Source organism: Microtus oregoni, unplaced genomic scaffold (assembly GCF_018167655.1).
Source record: "Microtus oregoni isolate MIOR12 unplaced genomic scaffold, Mior012 000060F_ref0000265, whole genome shotgun sequence".
Taxonomy (NCBI): Eukaryota; Metazoa; Chordata; class Mammalia; order Rodentia; family Cricetidae; genus Microtus; species Microtus oregoni.
Window position 1 is genome coordinate 4,580,347 of NW_024543870.1, and position 20,211 is coordinate 4,600,557.

At 46.3% G+C, this 20,211-nt stretch overlaps 1 protein-coding gene across 1 annotated transcript; it reads left to right on the top strand.

The window, feature by feature from the left end:
- Window positions 1-1,743: 1,743 nt before the first annotated feature.
- On the top strand, window positions 1,744-19,763 carry Plekha3 (pleckstrin homology domain containing A3). Its single transcript, XM_041639772.1, has 8 exons — window positions 1,744-2,058; window positions 5,576-5,692; window positions 8,144-8,299; window positions 11,259-11,395; window positions 11,808-11,972; window positions 14,474-14,517; window positions 16,654-16,769; window positions 18,835-19,763. The coding sequence occupies exons 1-8, from the start codon at window positions 2,019-2,021 to the stop codon at window positions 18,957-18,959; spliced, it is 900 nt and encodes a 299-aa protein (XP_041495706.1). The 5' UTR covers window positions 1,744-2,018; the 3' UTR covers window positions 18,960-19,763.
- The last annotated feature ends 448 nt before the right edge of the window (window positions 19,764-20,211 follow it).

The window sequence follows — 20,211 nt, forward strand, 5'->3', positions numbered from 1 at the left end:
TGGGGGAGGCCCTCGAAGGGCTTTGGGGAGTGGGGGGGAGTGCTGTCTTGCATAAAAGGACTGCTGGGTCGTCTTTATGCGTCGGTCACACAACTTGGCTGCCTCAGGACACAGCGGAGGGTCACCTGAACTCGACAGAAGGTTCCAACAGCCCATGCCTGACTTTGCAAAAGGTAGCTTGCATTTCTGATCCCACCTCTAGGAAGTCTGCTCTTGATCTGATGGCCTTCATCAGGGCCAGAAAAGCGTTTTATCCCTGAGAATTCAGTCACAGCAGACAGGAAGTTGACTATTGAGCATTTTGTTCCAATCTCACGGCTAATACACAGCGGAGATTTGCCAAATCTGTTGATATATCTCCTGAGTCTCCTTTTAGTATGAAAACCAACAGCCTAAAAGTTGACTTTTACAATAAATACCAGATACTTGCCACACCTAGACGATCACTAATGAACTATATACGATTTGTTGGTTATCCATCTACCCACCAATTCATCAAGTAGATATCTAGACTACCCTATTCAGTCAGCCTTCCCTGAAGGGGAAGTTAGACATTCCCCTACCTCAATACTGAGCCTGCTTTATCCAATTGTCTGGAATTTGTAAAACTTCCTAAATCGGAAAATTACTGTCCAGTGTGCTAAGGTGTTGCTCTCTTCCAAATGAGATTTAAAAAAAAAAAATCGAAGGGAAAGCTCTTTATTTAAAAACAAAACAAAAATACAAAGCTTGGCTCCATCTTAACCCTTCCTTCCTTCCTTCCTTCCTTTCTTTCCTTTCCTTTTTTTTGGTGACAGGGTTTCACTACCTATCCCTGGCTAGCCTGGAATTCACTCTGTAGACCAGGGTAGCTTTGAACTCACAGATATCTGACCTCTGTTTCCTGAATGCTGGGATTAAGGGAATGCATCAAGATGTACAGCATAAAAACATTAGAAAATGTGTGTGTGTGTGTGTGTGTGTATGTGTGTGTGTGTATGTGTGTGTGTATGTGTGTGTGTATGTGTGTGTGTATGTGTGTGTGTATGTGTGTGTGTATGTGTGTGTGTATGTGTGTGTGTATGTGTGTGTGTATGTGTGTGTGTGTGTGTGTGTGTGTGCGCGCGCGGAGTGTAACATGGTCCACGTATAGAGAGAGGTCTTTCTCTCTTTCCACTACGTGGTTCCCCAGGATGTTGCTCCAGGTCATCAAGCTTCCAGAAGCAAGCACTTTTGCCTGGAAGCCTGCAGCCCTAGTTCCATGTTTGGTATGAAGACCCTGAGGGACCACGCCACGCTGTACTTCTTCCGTGTCCCTCGTTGTTCCCCTCTTTCTTTTAGGCAGGGTCCCCCCCCCCCCCCCCCTCGCTGTAGCCCAGGCTGGGCTGTCATCTTCTCCAGAGTGCTGGGATTACAGGCCCGTGCCAGTGCTGCCAGCTTTTCCTAGGTGATAACAACTTCCTACTTTCCCTGGGTATGAGCCCTGGAAGCAAAAATGAAATGAGCAACCCTTGATTTTATTGAAAAAGATCAGAAGGAGGCGAGGCCTGGGCCGCAGCTCTGGGCAGGGTGACCGGGGAGTTCGGATGCTGGGGAACCGAGGAGCCGGGGAACCGGGGACCGCAAAGCCGCCCCACGAGGGCGCGCAGCGCAGCCTCGGGCACGCGGCCGTCCCGGAGCCCCGCCGCCGGGGAGGGGTTTAGTGGGCCGAGCCGGCCCCTTTCATCCAGGAAGTGAAAGCGACGTCGGGGTCAATGAAAACAAACCGGGAGCCCGGGGGGAAGGAAGGCGGGCGCGCAGGAGGGCAGCGCCGGGGCTCGTGGAGCGGCGGCGGCGGCGGCGGAGCGGGAGGGCCCCGGGGGTCGCCGCGCCGTGCCCGCTGGGGATGTCCACGCCCCACGGTCTCCGAGCAGCACGCGGCTCCCGCCGGCCGGGCCTCTGAGGGTCGCCGGGTCGGGGCGGAGGGCTGCGGGCCCGCGCCTCCGCAGCAGCGCGGCCGGCGCCGGGCCAGGAGGATGCGCGGCGCCGGGCTCTGAAGCATGGAAGGGGTTCTGTACAAGTGGACCAACTATCTCACAGGTACCGGGAGGGCGGCGCGGGGCTGCGGGCCACCTGGTCCTCGGTCAACTCGTCCCAAGCCGAGGGCACTCAGTTCCACTCCCGATCTCCCCACCCCTCCGCACACTGCCCCTCGTGGGGCCCATTCCGGACCGCTTCGACGGGGAGTTCGAGTCAGCGCACCATCCCGAGAATGGGACACGCACCTTCGGAAACCTGCGTGGCCCCTTGTGCCTCGGGAACAGTGAACAGTCCCCTCTCACCCTAAGCGTGTCGTTACAGTCTCTTTTCCTTCACGCTCTGTGGACAGCATTTTGTTAATTGATGTGTGTGTGTGTGTGTGTGTGAAATCATTTAATTTGAAGATATGTTTTCTGTGTTCCTTTGCATTGTCTTACCACTGGTTTGAAAGTCCACTTGTTGAGGTTGTCTGAGTTCATCAAGTGTGCTTTGGGAAGCTGTTCTCAGAGAATTTTCTTAGGGATTGGTTTTCACTGAGGTTTGAGCTTCGGGTAATTGTGAGACATAGAGGAAGAAAGCACATTTCAACACGGTGGAGATATTGGTCATTGTGAGGCGTAGTTGGGAATGTATCACGTAAAGAGCAGGCAGGTTTCCCTGGTGAGGCAGCTAGAAGAAAAGCTGAGTGTATAGAAATGTCATCATCAGCTGGGAACTGTCTCTGCCTGTGATATTGGAAGTCTGGCTTCTGACAAACGCCTTAAGTCCGTATCCTGTGATCTCTGCCATAACCAACGTTTAAAGGCAAGTGTGGTATTCTTTCCGGATCCCGGTTGGCCTAGATCTGGGTGGTTAGCTATTTTGTCCCCAGAGGTACCTTCCAGCTTCTGAATCCCATGATCTCACCAAACTAGAGGAGGACTGGCGGCCTTTAGGGAAATTTGGGCAGTCCTCAGATTCTTAGTCTCGACTAGCGGTGTTTAACTTCCTGCCCACTCACTCTGCCCCAAGTATTGTATTGAGCCCGGTAGTCTTTCTGTGATGCTTGCAACTCGTGTCCTCCTATCTTGTGGGAATCTGCAGGTAAACCCTGTAAGGGCTAAATGCTTAGTTGTATCTGGCTTGAGCCATAGCAAGTGGCTTAATATTTGTAATACAATGACATTTTCTGCCTCAAGGGGAAAAATGTGTAAAAAGCAGTAAAACTTTAAGGAGATTCTTTTTGCTAACAGCAAAGATTGCCGGTTGAGCTTGTTAACTCTGAGGCCCAGAGCCTCTCTGGGCTTGGAGAGGCAAACATTTCTGAGTACTCTGTTTTCGGAGCTCATGCCAGAGGAGCATTTTCTGCGTGGTCTGATGCAATGGGCAGTTACTTCCCTGAGCCCTAACTGGAGGGGAAATTTCACTTGGGGTGAAATGTGGCCCTGTGGGGGGTGCCAGCACAAGATGGGGTTTTTAGTTTTCAGGGTACAATATAGTTTAACTTCTAGTAAGCCTTGAAGAGTGGCTGAAGTCTGTTGTTTGGGATGCTTCCATTTTAAAAATGTAAACTTGGCTCTGAGGTGTTTCTCTCTCTTGGGTCAGAAGGATGAGCAGCTGCTGATACTGGCTGGTCTTGAAGGACTTTAGCGTAATGACATTGTTAATCCTGACTTCCTTTTCTTGGATAGCACACGTTTCTGTAGCATGTGCTAGTTTGAGAAAACTGCTTGTTACGGTGGAAACTGAAGCAGGAAATAACCTACCAGTCTTTTTACTGTGCTATGAAATGTGAACCGGTTAGAGGAAGTTGGATTAAATATTTCTTCAAAAAGGTGTGTGGCGATGACTAGCCAGCTTGTGATTAGATGAAGCCACTCAGCTGCGTGACTGTCTCAGCCTGCAGATTCTGAAGGAATCCTTGTGATCCGTTTGTTCTGAAGAGCTGTTGCCTCATAACAATGCAATCGTGCACATTAACGCTTTCGAGAGCCTTTGTGTTACTGGCCTAGGTGGACCTGAGGGGGAAGACTATATTTTCACCGCCTCTTTATAATTTCACGCGGGGAACTAGTACTGATTCGTTCTTTTAGTCACTATAGACATACATTACAGATTATTTTCATTGTGTTTCCTTGTACATGCTCGGCAAGTGACTCCCCCACAACCATTTTTTTTTAATTTTGACATTCCTTTACATTTTTCTAGACTTTCCTGCGTGAGTACTGTATTTAAATTCCTTCCACCCCACCCTTCTCGTCTTATTTATTTATATTATTTATGTGGCTGTGAGTGAGTGCGGGGGGCCCTCCTCAAGCTGGACTCACAGGTGCTTGTGATAGGGGTACTGTCTGCTCCTGGAAAACGTGGACTAACGAACGGTTCCGCAGCCTCTGGCCAGAGTGTTCTCATGGTGGCATGTTTCATTTCGACCACTCACACTGTATGGGGACTTAATGATGGAAACAGTGAGGACAGTCATGCTGCTTCCAGCGTGACCGCTGAGTTATCGATTGGTACTGTGCTTGGTAAGGGTCCAGGGAACACGAGTTTGGCTTGCAAGAGCAATGTAGGTCCCGTCTTGAGGAAAGCCACTACTGTGGGTTACAGCCTTCCTTCGAACCAAGCCTGATAGGGGTGTGCTCTAACTGCCGAGGAAATGTCAGCGAGATGAGTGATGGAAGTCAGTAGCATTTCTGCCTGAGCTGTGGAGCATGGGAGAAGGGGAGGAGCTCGTTCTTTAGGATATCACATCTGCCTTAAAAAAATGGGGATTTCACTAGCTTTCCCCATCTTCATGGGCATTTGCTTAAAGGCAACATCTTCCTTCAGGGAAGGAAGGCTGCATTGGATACCTGAGGCTTGGTCCACTCGTTCAGTCCACTTATTTTGGAGAAAGAATTAATGACTTCTTGGGATGAAAATATTTACTCTAGGTTAACCACCAAGAATGGTAACAGAACTGGGGCAAAACCTCTGTTTCCGTAGGTTTTTTCCATTACGGCATGAGCAGATTTTTAATCAGAAATGCTTCCAAACCCAATTATTACACACACACACACACACACACACACACACACACACACTTTAAGGGGCTGAAGGGGCACTCTCGAGAGGAAAACGCCACACCCAACTTTGTGTGATAAGGCAAAGTCAGAAACAAAACCATTATATAAAATTACTTTTAGGTGACATGGCATGAATTTCATGTTTAGATTGGATCCCATTCCTCATATATCTCAATGTGTGTATGCAAATCCAAAATCCAACATCCGAAACGCTGCTGGTTCCAAGCATTCTGGAGAAGAAACATTACACTTCTATACATATACTGGAAAGGGGCAGTTGTTCTGTGCCTGGGTGCAGCTGTGGTTGCAGCTGCATCTTCTGGGTTAAAGAGAAGGTTGCGAGTCAGAACAAAAATAGTCCTTTCTTTATCTATCTAGAGATCTTGGGACATCTTGGCCAAGTGTTGGCCATTAAAAATTTCACTGTGTGGACGTTACTGGGAGTCCAGAATTAATGGGGCGTGGTGGAAATCAGCTTTCTATGTGGTGAGAATCATTTATTAACCTGCTTTGGTTTCTGGTCTCTCCAGGTTGGCAGCCTCGATGGTTTGTTCTAGATAATGGGATCCTGTCGTACTACGACTCCCAGGATGACGTCTGCAAAGGGAGCAAAGGAAGCATAAAGATGGCCGTGTGTGAGATTAAAGGTAAGGGAGCAGAGGGCTCCACAGCCTGCTCCAGGTGAGGAGAGTAAGTGTCTTCTCACCATCGTCTTCTTTTCAAGTCCTCCCTTTCAGGACCCAAGGATAGCATTTAACACTGTTGAACACAGGTGTGGTATGCCCCCCTTTATAAATGTTTCCTGCTGTTTGACTTGAGAGATCATTTATTGTAGTACCTAGATGCTTTCATTTCACCCTCCCTGGAAAGATGTCGGAAAGGCTGCTGCTGAGCTCTGTGGCTGAAGCAGGCCTCTCTGTGGGGGTTTTGATAAAGTATGGAGTAGAAGTTAGAAGCTTGGGTTCTTGCTGACTGCAGTTGACCTTGAGGAACACAAACGGTTTCCTTTTCTTCCAAAAGGGGAAGTAATGGATCCTGGGGTAATTTTCTTGGAAAGTTCACAGACCGTGATGTGATCCATTCTTGTGTGTGTGGGGAAAGGTGGGTAGAATGAAATCAGATAAAATGATAATGAGGAGATTGAAATTCTTCAAGGAGAACTAAAGGGGAAATAATAGCACCAGAGGAATGAATGTTTAGGTCCCCCCCCCAGCCTTTTTCATGTCCACCCCTCATCCCCCACAGCTTGAGGGCTTCAGTCCAGCCTGAGGGCTTTTCTCAAAGCCATCAAATACCCGGAGGCGTCCTGTTGTCTTGTGTATTTGCTTATTTGAGATTAATGCAGTGACTACATTGTCACTGGAGTCTACTTTGATGACTTTATGGTAATTCTAAGTAAGATTAGCCAAGGAGGGAAGAAACTTTTCTCCTTCCTTCTTTCCTTCCTTCCTTTTCTTCTTCTCTTCCTCTTTCTTCTTTTCTGCTTTGGGTTCATATTCTTTAGCTATAGTTCTGCCCCTTTATCTTAATCTCAGACTCCTTAGTAATGCAGCCCCACCACCACCACCACCACCACTTCATCTCCTTTTCCTCCTTTGTTTCCTCATCTTCGTTCTTGTTTTGGGACAGGGTCTCTGTGTGTAGTCTAGACGGGCCTGGCACTAAGTCTTGCTTTCCTCTTCCATGCCGGGATTCTCATCATATAACATTGTCAGCCTGGAGTAGATCATGATGTCTTTGGAGATTTCTCCAGAGTGTACATGCCTGCTGTGTTCTCTGTTCACCCTTTAATTAAGAGTTGTTACTGTTCTGATGGCAAAGCGTCATGGCTGTATAACTTATAGAAACATTTACCAGTATTAGCTTGTCACACGCTCTTTGCTGGGGTCTGTGTAGCCCATTTTTGCTGTGTCCTCATCACTTGGGAACACCCAGAGTGCCGCTGTGTAGGTAGCTTACGAGCCAGGGTAGAAACGCCTTGAAGGAGCACAGTCAGGGAGTGTCCATTTGACTCTAACAGGTGGTTAGGAGGAAAGACCGTGCTCATTTAGGAACTGGGTTCAGGGCCTTCTTGTACTTGCTAGGCAGCTCTTATGAGATCGCTTTAGTGGACTTCTATTTGCCCGAGAGGTTTCTTCATAATCATCTTCAGTTCTTCACCCCACCCACCCTGGCTGTAAACTCCCACTTTCCCTTGTACTGGGGAGAGGGTGACTAAGCTCTTTCCCTCCATTACCCTAATAGTGTAGATCTGCCATAATGGACCCAAGGAAAGCGCACTACACATATTAATGAAATGGCAGGAACACATTTCTTAGGGCTGAGGAGGTGGCACTGTGGTGGAGAGCTTGCTTCTCACATGTCCTCTGCTTGAAAAGTCCCCGTTCAGCTCTTGGTCTGGTTTTCTGAGCTTGGCTGTCTTTTATAGTGATTTGTTGCCGTTCTTTGTATCACAAGAGTGAGCTTGCAAATAATTGTTCCCCCGCTTGGCTTTTGTTCTGTTAATAGTGTCTTTTGGCGGCCACAATCCCAGCAGATAGACATAGACACAAGTATGGAAACGTCACGGTAAATGAGTTCGGAGAGAACTGTGTGGGCGTGGTGGCGCATACTTGTGACCCCAGTGCTGGAGAGCGCAGAAGAATGTTTGAGGGTCGCCTAGTTCTTTAGTGCGGTTCAGGCCAGCCTCAGCTACATAGTAAGACCTTGTCACAGGCAGATTAATACGCAAATAAATGCCAAACAAATGAAAATAAAAATATCTACTGTAGTCCACCTCCCTGTGTTGAACTTGATATTTCATTTCTCTGAGTAATGCGTTGGCTTTGGGTTTTTGCGATCTTGTTGTTGTGCCCTCCCTTCCCCCCGCCACGTCTCCTGGAAGGGATGTTTTGGAAACCTAATTTTTAATTTTTTCGCTTCTTCAGATGACAGCGTTGAAATTCTAGTACGGGTAAAAGTGAGTCGTGTGTTTTGCTGTTGTGTGCTCGCATCGTTTTGGTACCGTTGCCACCTTGGGTGGTAGGGAGAAGGTTGTTTTTACGGCGCTTCTAGGGCTTCTTAGAGAGTGACCCAGACTGTGCTGTGTATTCTCACAGTCCATTCGGCGGACAACACGAGAATGGAGTTGATTATCCCCGGGGAGCAGCATTTCTACATGAAGGCAGTCAACGCGGCCGAGAGACAGAGGTGGCTGGTCGCCCTGGGGAGCTCCAAAGCCTGTTTGACCGACACCAGGACCGCAAAAGAAAAAGGTGATGACAACTTTCTAGGCGTTAGTGAGGCTGTCCTCTCTCGGGAACCAGGAGGAAATTAGTGACGTGGAAGATTTACCTAGATCACCATCACGTGGTAAACCACGGGACGGTCTCAGTTAGGAGAATCACGTGGTAAACCACGGGACGGTCTCAGTTAGGAGAATCACGTGGTAAACCACGGGATGGTCTCAGGAGAATCACGTGGTAAATCACGGGAAGGTCTCAGGAGAGTCAGGTGGTAATGCAGCGCTTCAGTCAGCTGATACATTATGAGGTCAGTAAAGTGTTTCCAAGGAAGTTCAGTGGTATGGGAAACTGTGGCTAACTGGTCATTGAAGAAGCAGGAGGACGAGGACCTAGTTCAGTGCCCAGCACTCATGTAAAAAGCCAGTCATGGTGGCATGTGTTTATAATCCCAGCCCTGATGAGCTGTAGCTAGGCGGATCCTTGGGCCTCACTGGCCGGCCAGCCTTGCTTAATTTGTGAGCTCTAGGTCAGCGAGAGACCCCATCTCAAAAGAGGGGGACACTGATCTGGAGGCTGGCTTGAGCTTGTACTTTGCAAACGTGTATGCATATAAAGAACTTTTAAAAATTAAAGGCAATGAAGGACAAGAAGTAGTTGAAAGATAGGATCAATCCAAATGTCTCCAGATACCTGAATAATAAACAGATGTGGTTCCTATACAGTGGAATATTATCCATCCTTAGAAGGAAGGGAATTCTAGCACATACCGCACCATGATGCCATTACAGACATAGTCTTAGTGAAATAAGCCTGTCTCAAATAGAGCAGCGCTGATTGCACTCATTTCAAATGCCAAGGATAGCGAGACTTATACAGACAGGAAGGAGAATGGACACGGGTGGTCATGTGCAGGTAGGGTTCTGAAGGAGGAGGAGTTTGAGTTTGAGGCTCGTTGGAGCTACATAATGAGACTTTATTAGTAAGGAAAGAAGGAAAAAAAAGAAGGTAAAATAGTGTAGGGCCTACCTGGAGGAGAACGAGGTTAGTGTTCGGTGGGGACAGAATTTCTGTTGGGAAAAATAAGAATTTATTTAGGCGGACAATGGTCCTGGTTGCGCAGCCTTTGAATGTTCTTAATGCCACTGAACTGTACCCTTCAGAGGATAAATTTGTGCTGTGTGTAATTTGCCATTTTTTTTTTTTTAAAAAAGGGACAGGGGCTGGAGAGATGGCTCAGCGAGTAAAGAGCTTGAGAACTGGAGTGTGGACTCCCAGAATCCACACAGAAGCTGAGTGGGTGTGGCTGCCCGCCCTGTGGATGCGGGAGACCCCAGTGGCAAGCTAGCTAGTTCGACTGGCTGAACAGGATGCTCTGGGTTGAGGGAGAGCCCCTGCCTTGGTGATTGACGTTAAAGAGCAGTCGTGGAGAGGCACCTGACGGCAGCCTCTGGCCTTGACAGCTGTGTAGCACTAGCTATGCATTCTGCCACACACGCGCACAGCACCTTCCCCCAAACAACAACAAGGGGACATTCTTAAATTTGCGCAATAATTGATTTAGTTCAGATATACGGAGTGCTGCTCCTCTCTCATTTTTTTTGTGGGGAAGCAGCTCCCCTGACCTGGCTCAGCCACTTCTAAAAGACCAGCATCTACTATGTAGCTGCTTTTTTTTTTTATTCCCTCGCAACTTTAATTTCTACTTTAAAAGATAATGGCCGGTGAAGAGCTGAGATGCTGGCTGGATGCAGAGTTTGTCCAGAGTCACTGAGGAGAAGCAAGGGAGCACTGCCTTAAGAATTCTGAGGACAGTGAAATATGAGAAGGGAGCCAAAAGGAAGAGAATTAACAGATGCTTCTGTGTGGCTGTTCTTACCTAGAAGCCAGCAATGTCTGTATGCTGAAATACACAGTGAAGCAAACAGGATGGGGGTGATCGGTGGGGAAGCGTTTGTGCTATGTGGGTAGATGAGATACTGTCTTTAATGTATCAGAACTTTAACAGATTGTCAATTTATGTATTAAAAGTAAAAGTAATATCAGAACTGAAAAAAAGTGAATGAGGAGAAGGCAAAGGCTCGTTTGCAAAAGTAGAAGCGCGGGTTTCACGTGGGAGAGAATGGGGAATGAGGTGGGCATGCTGGGCATTAAAGCACCCAGTGGTCAGGCTAGAGAGGTGTCTTTGTGGGCAGAGGTGTGTGCACAGGCCGGATGATCTCAGTGCAATCCCTGAGTCTCAAGGTGGCAGGAGAAACAGCAACTCCTGAGAAAAGTCTTCTACCTCTCCACTTGTTTCTTGACATGTGCATGCGTGTGTGACACACACATACACACACACACTCTCTCTCTCCCTCCCTCCCCTCCCCATCCCTAAACAAGACAAAATTAAGTCATTAAATAACCATCATCACGAGTTGTCTATGGAAACCAGCCTATGTAATCTTCGTGGCAAATGTGAGCCTAACAGCTGTCTCTCCTGAATTATGTGAAGGAAAAGTGGAGGTGTTTCTTAGGGTCTTAGGATTCTGCTTCGAAGAGTTCACGTCTCCAGCTGTAACAATCTGTGTGTGTTACCTCCGTGTATGAGCATGTTCGCATGCGCTTGTGTGTGCATGCATGTGTGTGTGCCTGCATGCTGTATGTGGGGACATGTACCTGTGGAGGCCAGAGGCTTATGCTGGAAATCCCTCTTAGTTGTTCACCATCTTATTTTTCTAACAGAGACTTCAGCTGAACCCAGAGCTTTTAATGATAGGGGTACACTAGCTGAGCAGCAAGCCCCAAGGATCCTTCCCAGTGTGAGGATTACTGGGTGCAACTGTTTTACGTTTTAGAGATCCAACTTAGGTCCTCACATTTATGTAGGAAGCATATTGTTGACTGAGCCATTTCCTTAGGCTCCGTTGCCTGCTTTTAAAACGTTTCTTGTGTTATGTTACCAAAGAATATGAAAATGACCTCATTGGAGATTTATACATGTTCCTTTTAGAGATAAGTGAGACCAGTGAATCTCTGAAAACCAAAATGTCTGAACTTCGCCTCTACTGTGACCTCCTAATGCAGCAGGTTCATACCATCCAGGAATTTGTTCACCGTGACGAGAGTCGATCATCTCCCAGCGTAGAGGTACTGCAAAAAGGACCCGTTTGCTTGGGATCAGGCTGTGCCGTGTACTGCCCAGGGGCATCCTGAGCCACTTCATAGGATGACAGAATCCTCGCTTCCTGCTGTAAGCTCTGCGGGGCTTTCCGAATTCTGTCTGTGTGCTAGAGGCAAGCTTCAAGCAGCTCTTGTCTCCAGGGAGTCAAGGCCTGTCTCTGCAGCTCCTCAGGAGCTTGGAGATGAGGTTCGGGAAGGAGCATTCTGGCCTGCGTTCTCTGGGTCAGTTGTGCCAGTACAGTAGATAACTTTGGGTTTGTTTGTTTTCTCTTTTAGTGATGAGTCTTAGCTTTCATTAATTTTCTCACTGGATTCTCAGGATGTGCCTGATTTCATGGTTGAGTATGAGTCTTCTCAGTCTTTATTTGTCGTTTTTCAGAACATGAATGAAGCCTCTTCCTTGCTCAGTGCCACCTGTAATACATTCATCACCACCCTTGAGGACTGTGTGAAGATAGCCAATGCCAAGTTTAAACCTGAGATGTTTCAGCTGCCTCATCCCGACCCCTTGGTTTCTCCTGTGTCGCCTTCTCCTGTTCAGATGGTGGGAACTTCTTGTTTTTCTTCTAGGAATATAAATACACATATACATTAAATATAAATTAATTATTTTGTGTTGTGGGGAGGGGTAGTGCACATATAGATTGGAGTTCATTGTCAGGTATGTCCTATTGCTCTCTTTCTAGCTTCGTTTTTGAGACAGGTTCTCTCACTGAACCTGAAGCTCATCCGTAGTCTGACTGCTGAGCTCTGGGCCTCGGTCTGCCTTCCCTGTAGTTGTGGATGTCCATCACCACGCCTGCAGTCTGCCTTCCCCGTGTGTGGTGCCGGTGTCTACCACACCTGTCTCCTTCCTCGTGTGTGGTGCAGGTGTCCATCATCATGCATGTTCTTCCCTATGTGTGGTACCATGCATGGCTTTTATTTGAGGGCCTGTGATCTGAACTCCAATCTTTAGTGGCAGTCACTTTACCAACAAAGCAGTCTCAACCTCTCTTCCACTGTTACCTCCTTTTTCTTTTCTTTGTAAGGGTGGGAATGGAAAGTGTTAGCGGGGGCGGGGGTGTAGTCCTTAGGTTGCACTGCTTTTGTCTGTGCTGGTGATGGGTCCTCTCAGCTGAGGAACTCAGCGTGTGTGGTCATACCTTGGTCTCTCCACTTTGAAGGGCCTGAGGATGGCCTGCCCTGCCACTCTTGTATGTCCAGGAAGCGTTGTGTACAGTGCAGTGTGTGTTGTCACAGAGGAAGTGAGGCGTTCGTGTCTGCTTGATGAAAGCCTTGTCATGGAGTGATGATTGACTCTCGGAGGGTACTATCAAACAGCGCTCGACACCTCCAGTGGGAGCTGTTCTACAGTCAGCATTTGTATTTGATTCTCTGAGTAGGCAAGTGCCTTAACTGCTCTGGCCCTTTTCTCCGTGAAATGTCTTCTGTGTCAGAAGGTCGCTATGAAGGAGCTGAGCCTCTTAGTGGTAGGTGCTTCATGTCTGTGTCTTGATCAGTCTGCACGCCGAGAACTCTTGGCTGGGGGTGGTGAGCTCCCTGTGCTTTTCCTGCTCCCAAGTCTGCAATGGCACACTGTGAAGAGCCTGAGGTGAGGTCAGGTTCCTTGGAGAATGCTTAGGAGCCTGTGTGTGGGAGGAGGCATGCCCCTGGCTGTGTTTCCACCGGTACTGGTTGATCACATGTGAGAAGAGGGCCTAGCTCACTCCTGTGTTCTCCCACCCACCCCAGCATTTTTGGTTGCGGAGCATTTCCTACATTTATTTAAGTCTCGTCTTCATCAATGAACGATGGACTCCTAGTGTCCATGAAGTATTTTGGTCAGATGAACTGGGGAAATTTCTGTTGATTTTGGATGAGGTTTTTCTGTCTCTATCTAGCAGAGAGCCTTTGCTAGAATGTCTCTCCTATACTGAGCATACTGGAGGGGCCAGAAGTAGGGTGTCAGATCCCCTGGGAGCTGGGTGACAGGTGGGTGTGAGCTACTCGGTGTGGGCTCTCAGAAGCAAACTTGGGTCCTGTCTGTGAAGCTGCATTCACAGGGGCTGCTGAGCCGTCTCCCCAGTCCTGGGAGGGTGACCAGTTCTAAGGGGAGGGACCGTGAAAGGGTGTGTCAGTGTCCAGCTGCATCTTATGCCATCCTTGGAGCTTGGACGAGAAACATGTTGTCACTTCAACTGGGACTTGGCAGCTGGCAGCCAAAGTTGCCCATTGAGAAGGCATTCATACAGCAGGTTAGGTGTGGGCCCGTGTGTATAAAGAATGTCTTTAGCATAGACAGCTTTTCTGTCCCCTCATTAAGCTGAAATAACCGTTGGACTTGTATTGCCCTCTACTTTCTGGCGGGCAAATTGGATCTTCTAAATTATGTTTTGTGTTGACAATATTTATTATCGTCCTGCTCAAGCGGATGTTTCCCCCCCTTTAAACATGACGTCATTCAATTTTAGAGTTTCGAGACTTGGACTTGCCTGTGCATGGTGGGTGAACATCACTGAGCCTCCATCCGAAGCCCTTCCGTTGTTTAAATGCTTTAGAAGCCTATTTGAGGTTTCAGGTTTTCTGAGTTCTTTAAAGACTAGACACACTAATGTCGCTTTCCGTGAAAACTGTCCTGACACACATCCATGTGGAAGCTGCCTGGGAGAAGCTTTGCTGCCAGGTTCTGCTTGTGCCCTCTACAAAGTGGAGAAAAAGACATTGGTTCAGACTGTTTTCTGATTTGCTAGATACTCCTTTTATTATTAAAAATGACGTAGATTAGTTCTATACATACTATTATTTATACTTTACCATTATGTAACACACAGAAATAATTAGAAGCTTAGTATTTTTTGGTACGTCTTGAGAAATTTTCAGTTAATAGTTATTAGGGAGAAAGTTTGACATGTTCAGATTGTCACTTGTCTGGAGAAGATAAGTGTCTTTTCCGAGCGTCTGCTTCTCTGAGTCAATTTATGTTAGTTATGATAATAAATTGGAGGTGTGTTATTCTCTTTGACAAAACATTAAGCTGTCTTTTCTTCTCTCTTATATTTCTAGATGAAGCGTTCCGCCAGCCACCCTGGTTCCTGCAGTTCAGAGAGGTAGATTAACCATTTCTTCTGACTAAATTCTGTCTGGATAACGCCCCCATGGGGAAGGTCTTCAGTCCCAGGCCAGCCGTTGTGGATGTCAGCTCTGTGGCGTAGGCTGGTTTGGCTTTGTTTCTCACAGCAGCTTTGTGGGTATTGCTTAGCTCTTGTATCCGGGACCGGCTTCAGAAAGGGCCGAGGAAAGGAAACTCACATGTGAGAATTAACCCGAAGGTGCTGCCATGCCGGCTGTTGTGGCTGCTCAGGTTTTTGAAATATATCAAGGAGTATGGGTCATACTTCTTCGAGAAGAAGGCTGAGCAGACAAATGTACTTGCCACCAAGCAATAGATTTTGTTTAAAAAGTAATGAAATATATCAAGTGGCTAGAGAGAAATTTGTATTCAAGTGTCCACAACTGAGGACATTTTATCTCAGTTTTTAAAAATGTGTTTATTTATTATGTATACAGTATTCTGCCTGCATGTATGCATGCACGCGGGAAGCGGGGAGCAGATTTCATTATGAATGGGTGTGAGCCACCATGTGGATGCTGGGAATTGAACTCAGGACCTTTGGAAGAACAGCCAGTGTTCTTCACCACTGAGCCATCTGTTATCTCAGCTTTTTATAGTGTCATATATTTATGCTAGGCTGTTACTGAGCAAGAGCTCACTGAAAGGAAGGAAGCCATATTCCCATCAATACTGTATAAAGTTCACCTTCCAGGTGGGTCCCGCCAGTGTCCAGGCTATTATTGGGCGCTCTGCATGTCATGAGGTGTGCGTTCTCAGTGGCTGGGCTCTGCATGTCACGAGGTGTGCGTTCTCAGTGGCTGGGCTCTGCATGTCATGAGGTGTGCGTTCTCAGTGGCTGGGCTCGCCCTCTTCTGTTCTCTGGAAAGTGATGAAATTAGTTCTCTTCGGCATATTTCCCTAGGCTGACTATTAAGTATTGAGCCTTGCTATTGTTTCGTCTTTTTCTCCGGCAATTACATAATCCTTGTTGAGTGATCTGTGCAGAGGAAGCAGCCAGTAATTTTTATATACCCGGCCGCAGGGTATAAAACATCTTCACAGCTGGACTTTACAGAACGGTAGAAGCTAAGTCATCTGACAGTGAACATATTTTGATGATAGAACGGTTTCTATTTTATCCCTTCCCACCTTGGACAATAAGTTGCTAGATAATATTTCCCTTTGCTGTGTCAAGGTTGTGCAGCGTTGTTGAGCGATCATGAAGCAGAGGCAGAAGTGCCCTTAGGTGGTGGTGATTTGTGTCTGTGCTTGCAGATCTAGACTGTATCCTTATCGGAGCCAGTGCTCTTAACTGCAGAGCCATGTCTCCAGCTCTGAGTTTTCAAAACTGTTTTGTTTTGTTTTGGTAGCAGGGCCGTATGTAGCACAGGCTGGTCTCAAACTGGGCATAGTCCAGCATGCCTAATCCTAATCCTCCTGCCTTTACCTCCTCCACCAGGCCTGGTTTATGCAGTGCAGGGTTCAAACTCAGGGCTTTGTGCATGGTACATATACACCTTACCAACTCAGCTACATACTTAGCCCTGAAAAATGTTTCATTTTGGGTTTTTTTCCCCCTAGCTTCCAGTTCACCATTTTAGTCTTCTGTTTTTTTCCTTCAGTGAGTTTATATCGCTAAACTTTCTGCTCTTTCCATCAGTGAAAGGTTGACATTAGCTATATGCATTTGTGAAACCTGTGAAAATTCTCCGATATATGCAGCCCACCTCTGTCTGCTGTCTCACCAGACCCTCTTCCTAGAAGGATATCTCTGTTAGGACAGGGCCTCTGAGTTCCTGCCTGCATTCCAGGCAGACCCACTTGTCTTCACGTGTCCCTTCTAAATGAGTGGCATGTTGCTCACATAAGGGATTAAGCCTCAGAGGAGTTTCTCACTTGGTTTTTTGAGACAGGGTTTCTTTTTGTAGCCTGGGCTATCCTGGAACTCACTTTGTAAACCATGCTGGTCTCAAGCTCACAGAGATCCTCCTGCCTCTGCCTCCAAAGTGCTGGGATTATAGGCGTGCCCACCATGCTTGGCCTTGAAGAGAAGCCATTTAAAGTCCCGGTCAAGAAAAGGTCTGTCTATTATTTGATGCTCATAGCTTAACACTTTTTATTTCATATGCAGGAATAGCTGCTCCATCAGAGATGCAGCCTCTGCCCTTCACCGACTTCCTCAGCGCCGCCGCAGAACCTACTCGGACACAGACTCTTGTAATGATGCCCCCCCTGAAGACCCAGAGAGTGAGTTCCACACCTTCTGTCTCCTCAGCCACTTCAGCAAAACTGCCCCAGGTTCTTGTAGTTTCTGGGACTGAAATACACAGTCACTGGAGCACTGTACATTGCTTTTAGGTGAATTCCTCAGAGGGACGTGAGCCCCCCCCCCACACACACACAACTCACAGGTGCTCATGGGTTCTCTCCCCAATAGCTTTGTTATTCTGTTTATTCAGTTCAGAGGACCTGAAGATCTTTGGTAGATACTTTATCTTAGAGACATTTTTATTGACTGTGTCTTTATTATTATCACGTGTTTCCATTTTAAAGTATTGTAGAAAAATCATTAATTGCAGATAGACTTCTAGAGTAAATAAAAGTTGAAAATCAGAAAATACGGCTATGTTACATTGTTTATCTGCCTTAAAATGGCTAAAGAAAGCAACCTGTGTGGTTATGACAACCCTGATTCCTGTACCTCTTTTCCCTAGCGTCGGAGGTAGCAGACTGTCCTTTCAGGAGAGTCTAAGGGTGTCTGTTAAGATTGTGTTTACCTCAAAGGAGCCAGAGCTTTCCCAGTGTGTCAGGATACGCCACATTTGATCGCAAGGACCATGGTTTCCAGGGAACACAAATGTCGTGCTACACTTCTCAGTGACTGGACTGTCACCTGTTGAGAGTCCTTACCTCCCATGGAGAGTTCACTGGATGTCAGTTGTGTGGAGTGTGGATCTGTTCCCTGTGGACTTGACACAGTAAGTGGTGGTTAGGTCCTCCAGAGAGCCACGTCATCGAGTGGGAGGAGCCAGCGGAGCTGCCTCTGTGGTTCTGAGTAGATTGAAAACCTAGCATCCTAAGCAGGCTCTGTTGGAGGAAGATGCCCTGTGGATGCCAGTGCAGCTGGCTCCAAACAAAACCGTTGGCCGCTTGCAGATCCATTTTTGAAATATTTACCTTTTCATCTTTTAATGTATTTGTGTGTGAAGTGTGTAGATTGGTGTGTGGGGGTGGGCACGGTTGAGCTGGTAATCTTCTGTTACTCTTTGCTTCCTTTCTTTTTGGGGGGGAAGGGGACATGTTTTAAGACAGGGTTTCTCTGTGTAGCCCTGACTGTCCTGAACTCACTCTGTAGACCAGGTTGGCTTCCAACTCAGAGATCGCCCTGCCTCTGCCTCACTGCTGGGATTAAAGGCAGGTGCTACCATGCTGGGCTTTCGCTTTGTTTTTGAGGCAGGGCCTCTAATCCAACCCAGAGCTAACAAATACGGCTTGTTTCAGTAGCCAGCTAGTTCTTCTTGCTTATGAAGCAAGCCTTCACCACCAAGCCATTTCCTTAGCCAATTTTTATTTTCTGTATAACTCTGGCTGGCTTGTAAGCTGTCATGTAGATGACCCTAACCTTGAACTTTTGGTGATTCTCCTGCTCTACCTCCCCAGTGTTGGGATTACAGGCAGGCACTACTATACTTGACTTGTTTTCAAATATTTAGAAGGCAAAGACATTCATTCACAAACTTCGTTGTTCGGACTGTTTCAAACATGTCACACATCCATTCACATAGGTATATGTATGCCTCAGTTTACCATAAAGCCTCTGCATTGGCAGGATGAGAAGTATCATTCTTAAATTTCTTTCTGTTTAATGGTTTAGTTCAAAGCAGAGAATTTACATTTTGCCATAATAGTATATTGCAATCATCAGTTGACAACTTTTTTTTTTTTTTTTGAGACAGTATTGTGTAGCCCAGGTTGGTCTTGAACTCTATGCATTGGAGGCTGACTGAATTCCTGATCTTCCTGCCTCTACCTCCTGACTGCTGGGATCACAGGCACTCACACCATGCCTGATTTATTCTGTGATGGGGCTTGAACCCAGGGCCTCCTGAGTGTTGTCTGCCTCTGATCTCCCAGTCTGGTCCAGCCGAAAGTTTTTACGTGACAATACTCTTCTTGTGGGGTGTTTGGTGAGTTTCTTTATCAGATGAACAAAGAGTAGTAGAATTATTTCTCCTACAGACCTGAGATGTTTCACGGAGGCCCAGAGTCAGCATTGCTTAGATGTTTAACTTCCCACTCCCTTTTTCCCTAGGACCTCTTCACTGTTCAGGAAACACACTTAACGGAGATTTGGCATCAGCAACCATTCCTGAAGAAAACAGACTTCTGGCCAAGACACAATCTGATTCTGAAGAACCTCTTCCACCCTTCTCCTGAGGAAATGGACACGTCCAGCCTCCTCTGAGTGTTGCTATGCAAAAGTTGCTGTAATTAAACTCGTTCTGGGGTCGTGTCCCCTCTCCTTAGGATTTCTCTGCACTTTATAGAATATTGTAACAAACAACCCACATACTTTTGAAGTGTATTTTATCTTTCTATAGTTTACTTGTAAGAGTATTTTCCTAATAACTTCACAGTATGAATGTGCATCTTTTTTTTTTGTAAAAAAAAAATAAACAAATGATGGTGTAGCATTTTGACATCCGTAAGGACAAATGTAGATATTTTTCTAAAAAACTGTGAGGGATTGACAGCTCGTTCAGTGTGTATCATAGTATATAAACATGAGATCTCGCCGCTTTGGTGTGACAGAAATGTGATAGTTGTAACTTGTGCCATGGACCAGAAGGTCACTTCACCCCCGCTTCAAATTAATTACCATAGCAGCTTGATGCTGATTGGATCACAGTCCTTTAAGCAAAAAAGAAAACACGTAATAGTCTAAAGGTCTTTAGCCCAAATACCGTGACATATTGAACATTTAAAAAAATAACCAGACTCCGTTGTCCTTCGTATGTGAAGTTGAGACTTGATTTGTCAATACCAAACATCAGGTTACAGTGTTCAATTTTTACTTATTTATTTTCTTACTGCATCAAAAGATGATTATGTCCTAATGTTTATGATCTCCCCGATTTAAAATGTATATGATTGTTGTTCTTTACATTGTTCTAAGAGAGGCAAGTGTCTCAGTGACCTTGTTCACATACACCAGAGAAATAAACGGCTTTCAGTGCAAGAGGAATTTAGTGCTTTTTTTAAAAAGAGGCATTAAGCTGCTGTTGTCAGGTATGCTCTTCTGCTCTTTGGCATATCTAGAGACATTTTTAATTTATGAATATTTATATAAAGAGTAATCCTGTCAAGATGACTGTTCTATATCACTTGAGAATGGCATTATTTAATTAAAGAACAATTTGCATTTTTGGTAGTGCCTGTCATATGTATTGTCAGTGTTTGCCCTGTGATTTGTTTCTCTTTTAAGTCACTTTGGGGTAATGGTCTTAGCCCAGAGCTTGAACGAACAGCACTTTAACAAAAATTGGCTTCGTGTTTTTAAATTAGTCAGGCATATTTAATAGATACGTGGTTTTCACATTCAGATTCATCACTTGATACATTGTATCTTTTACACTCATTGATAGTCTGTCTAGTCTTTATTAAATGCCTTTAGTGTTCTTATTGGTGT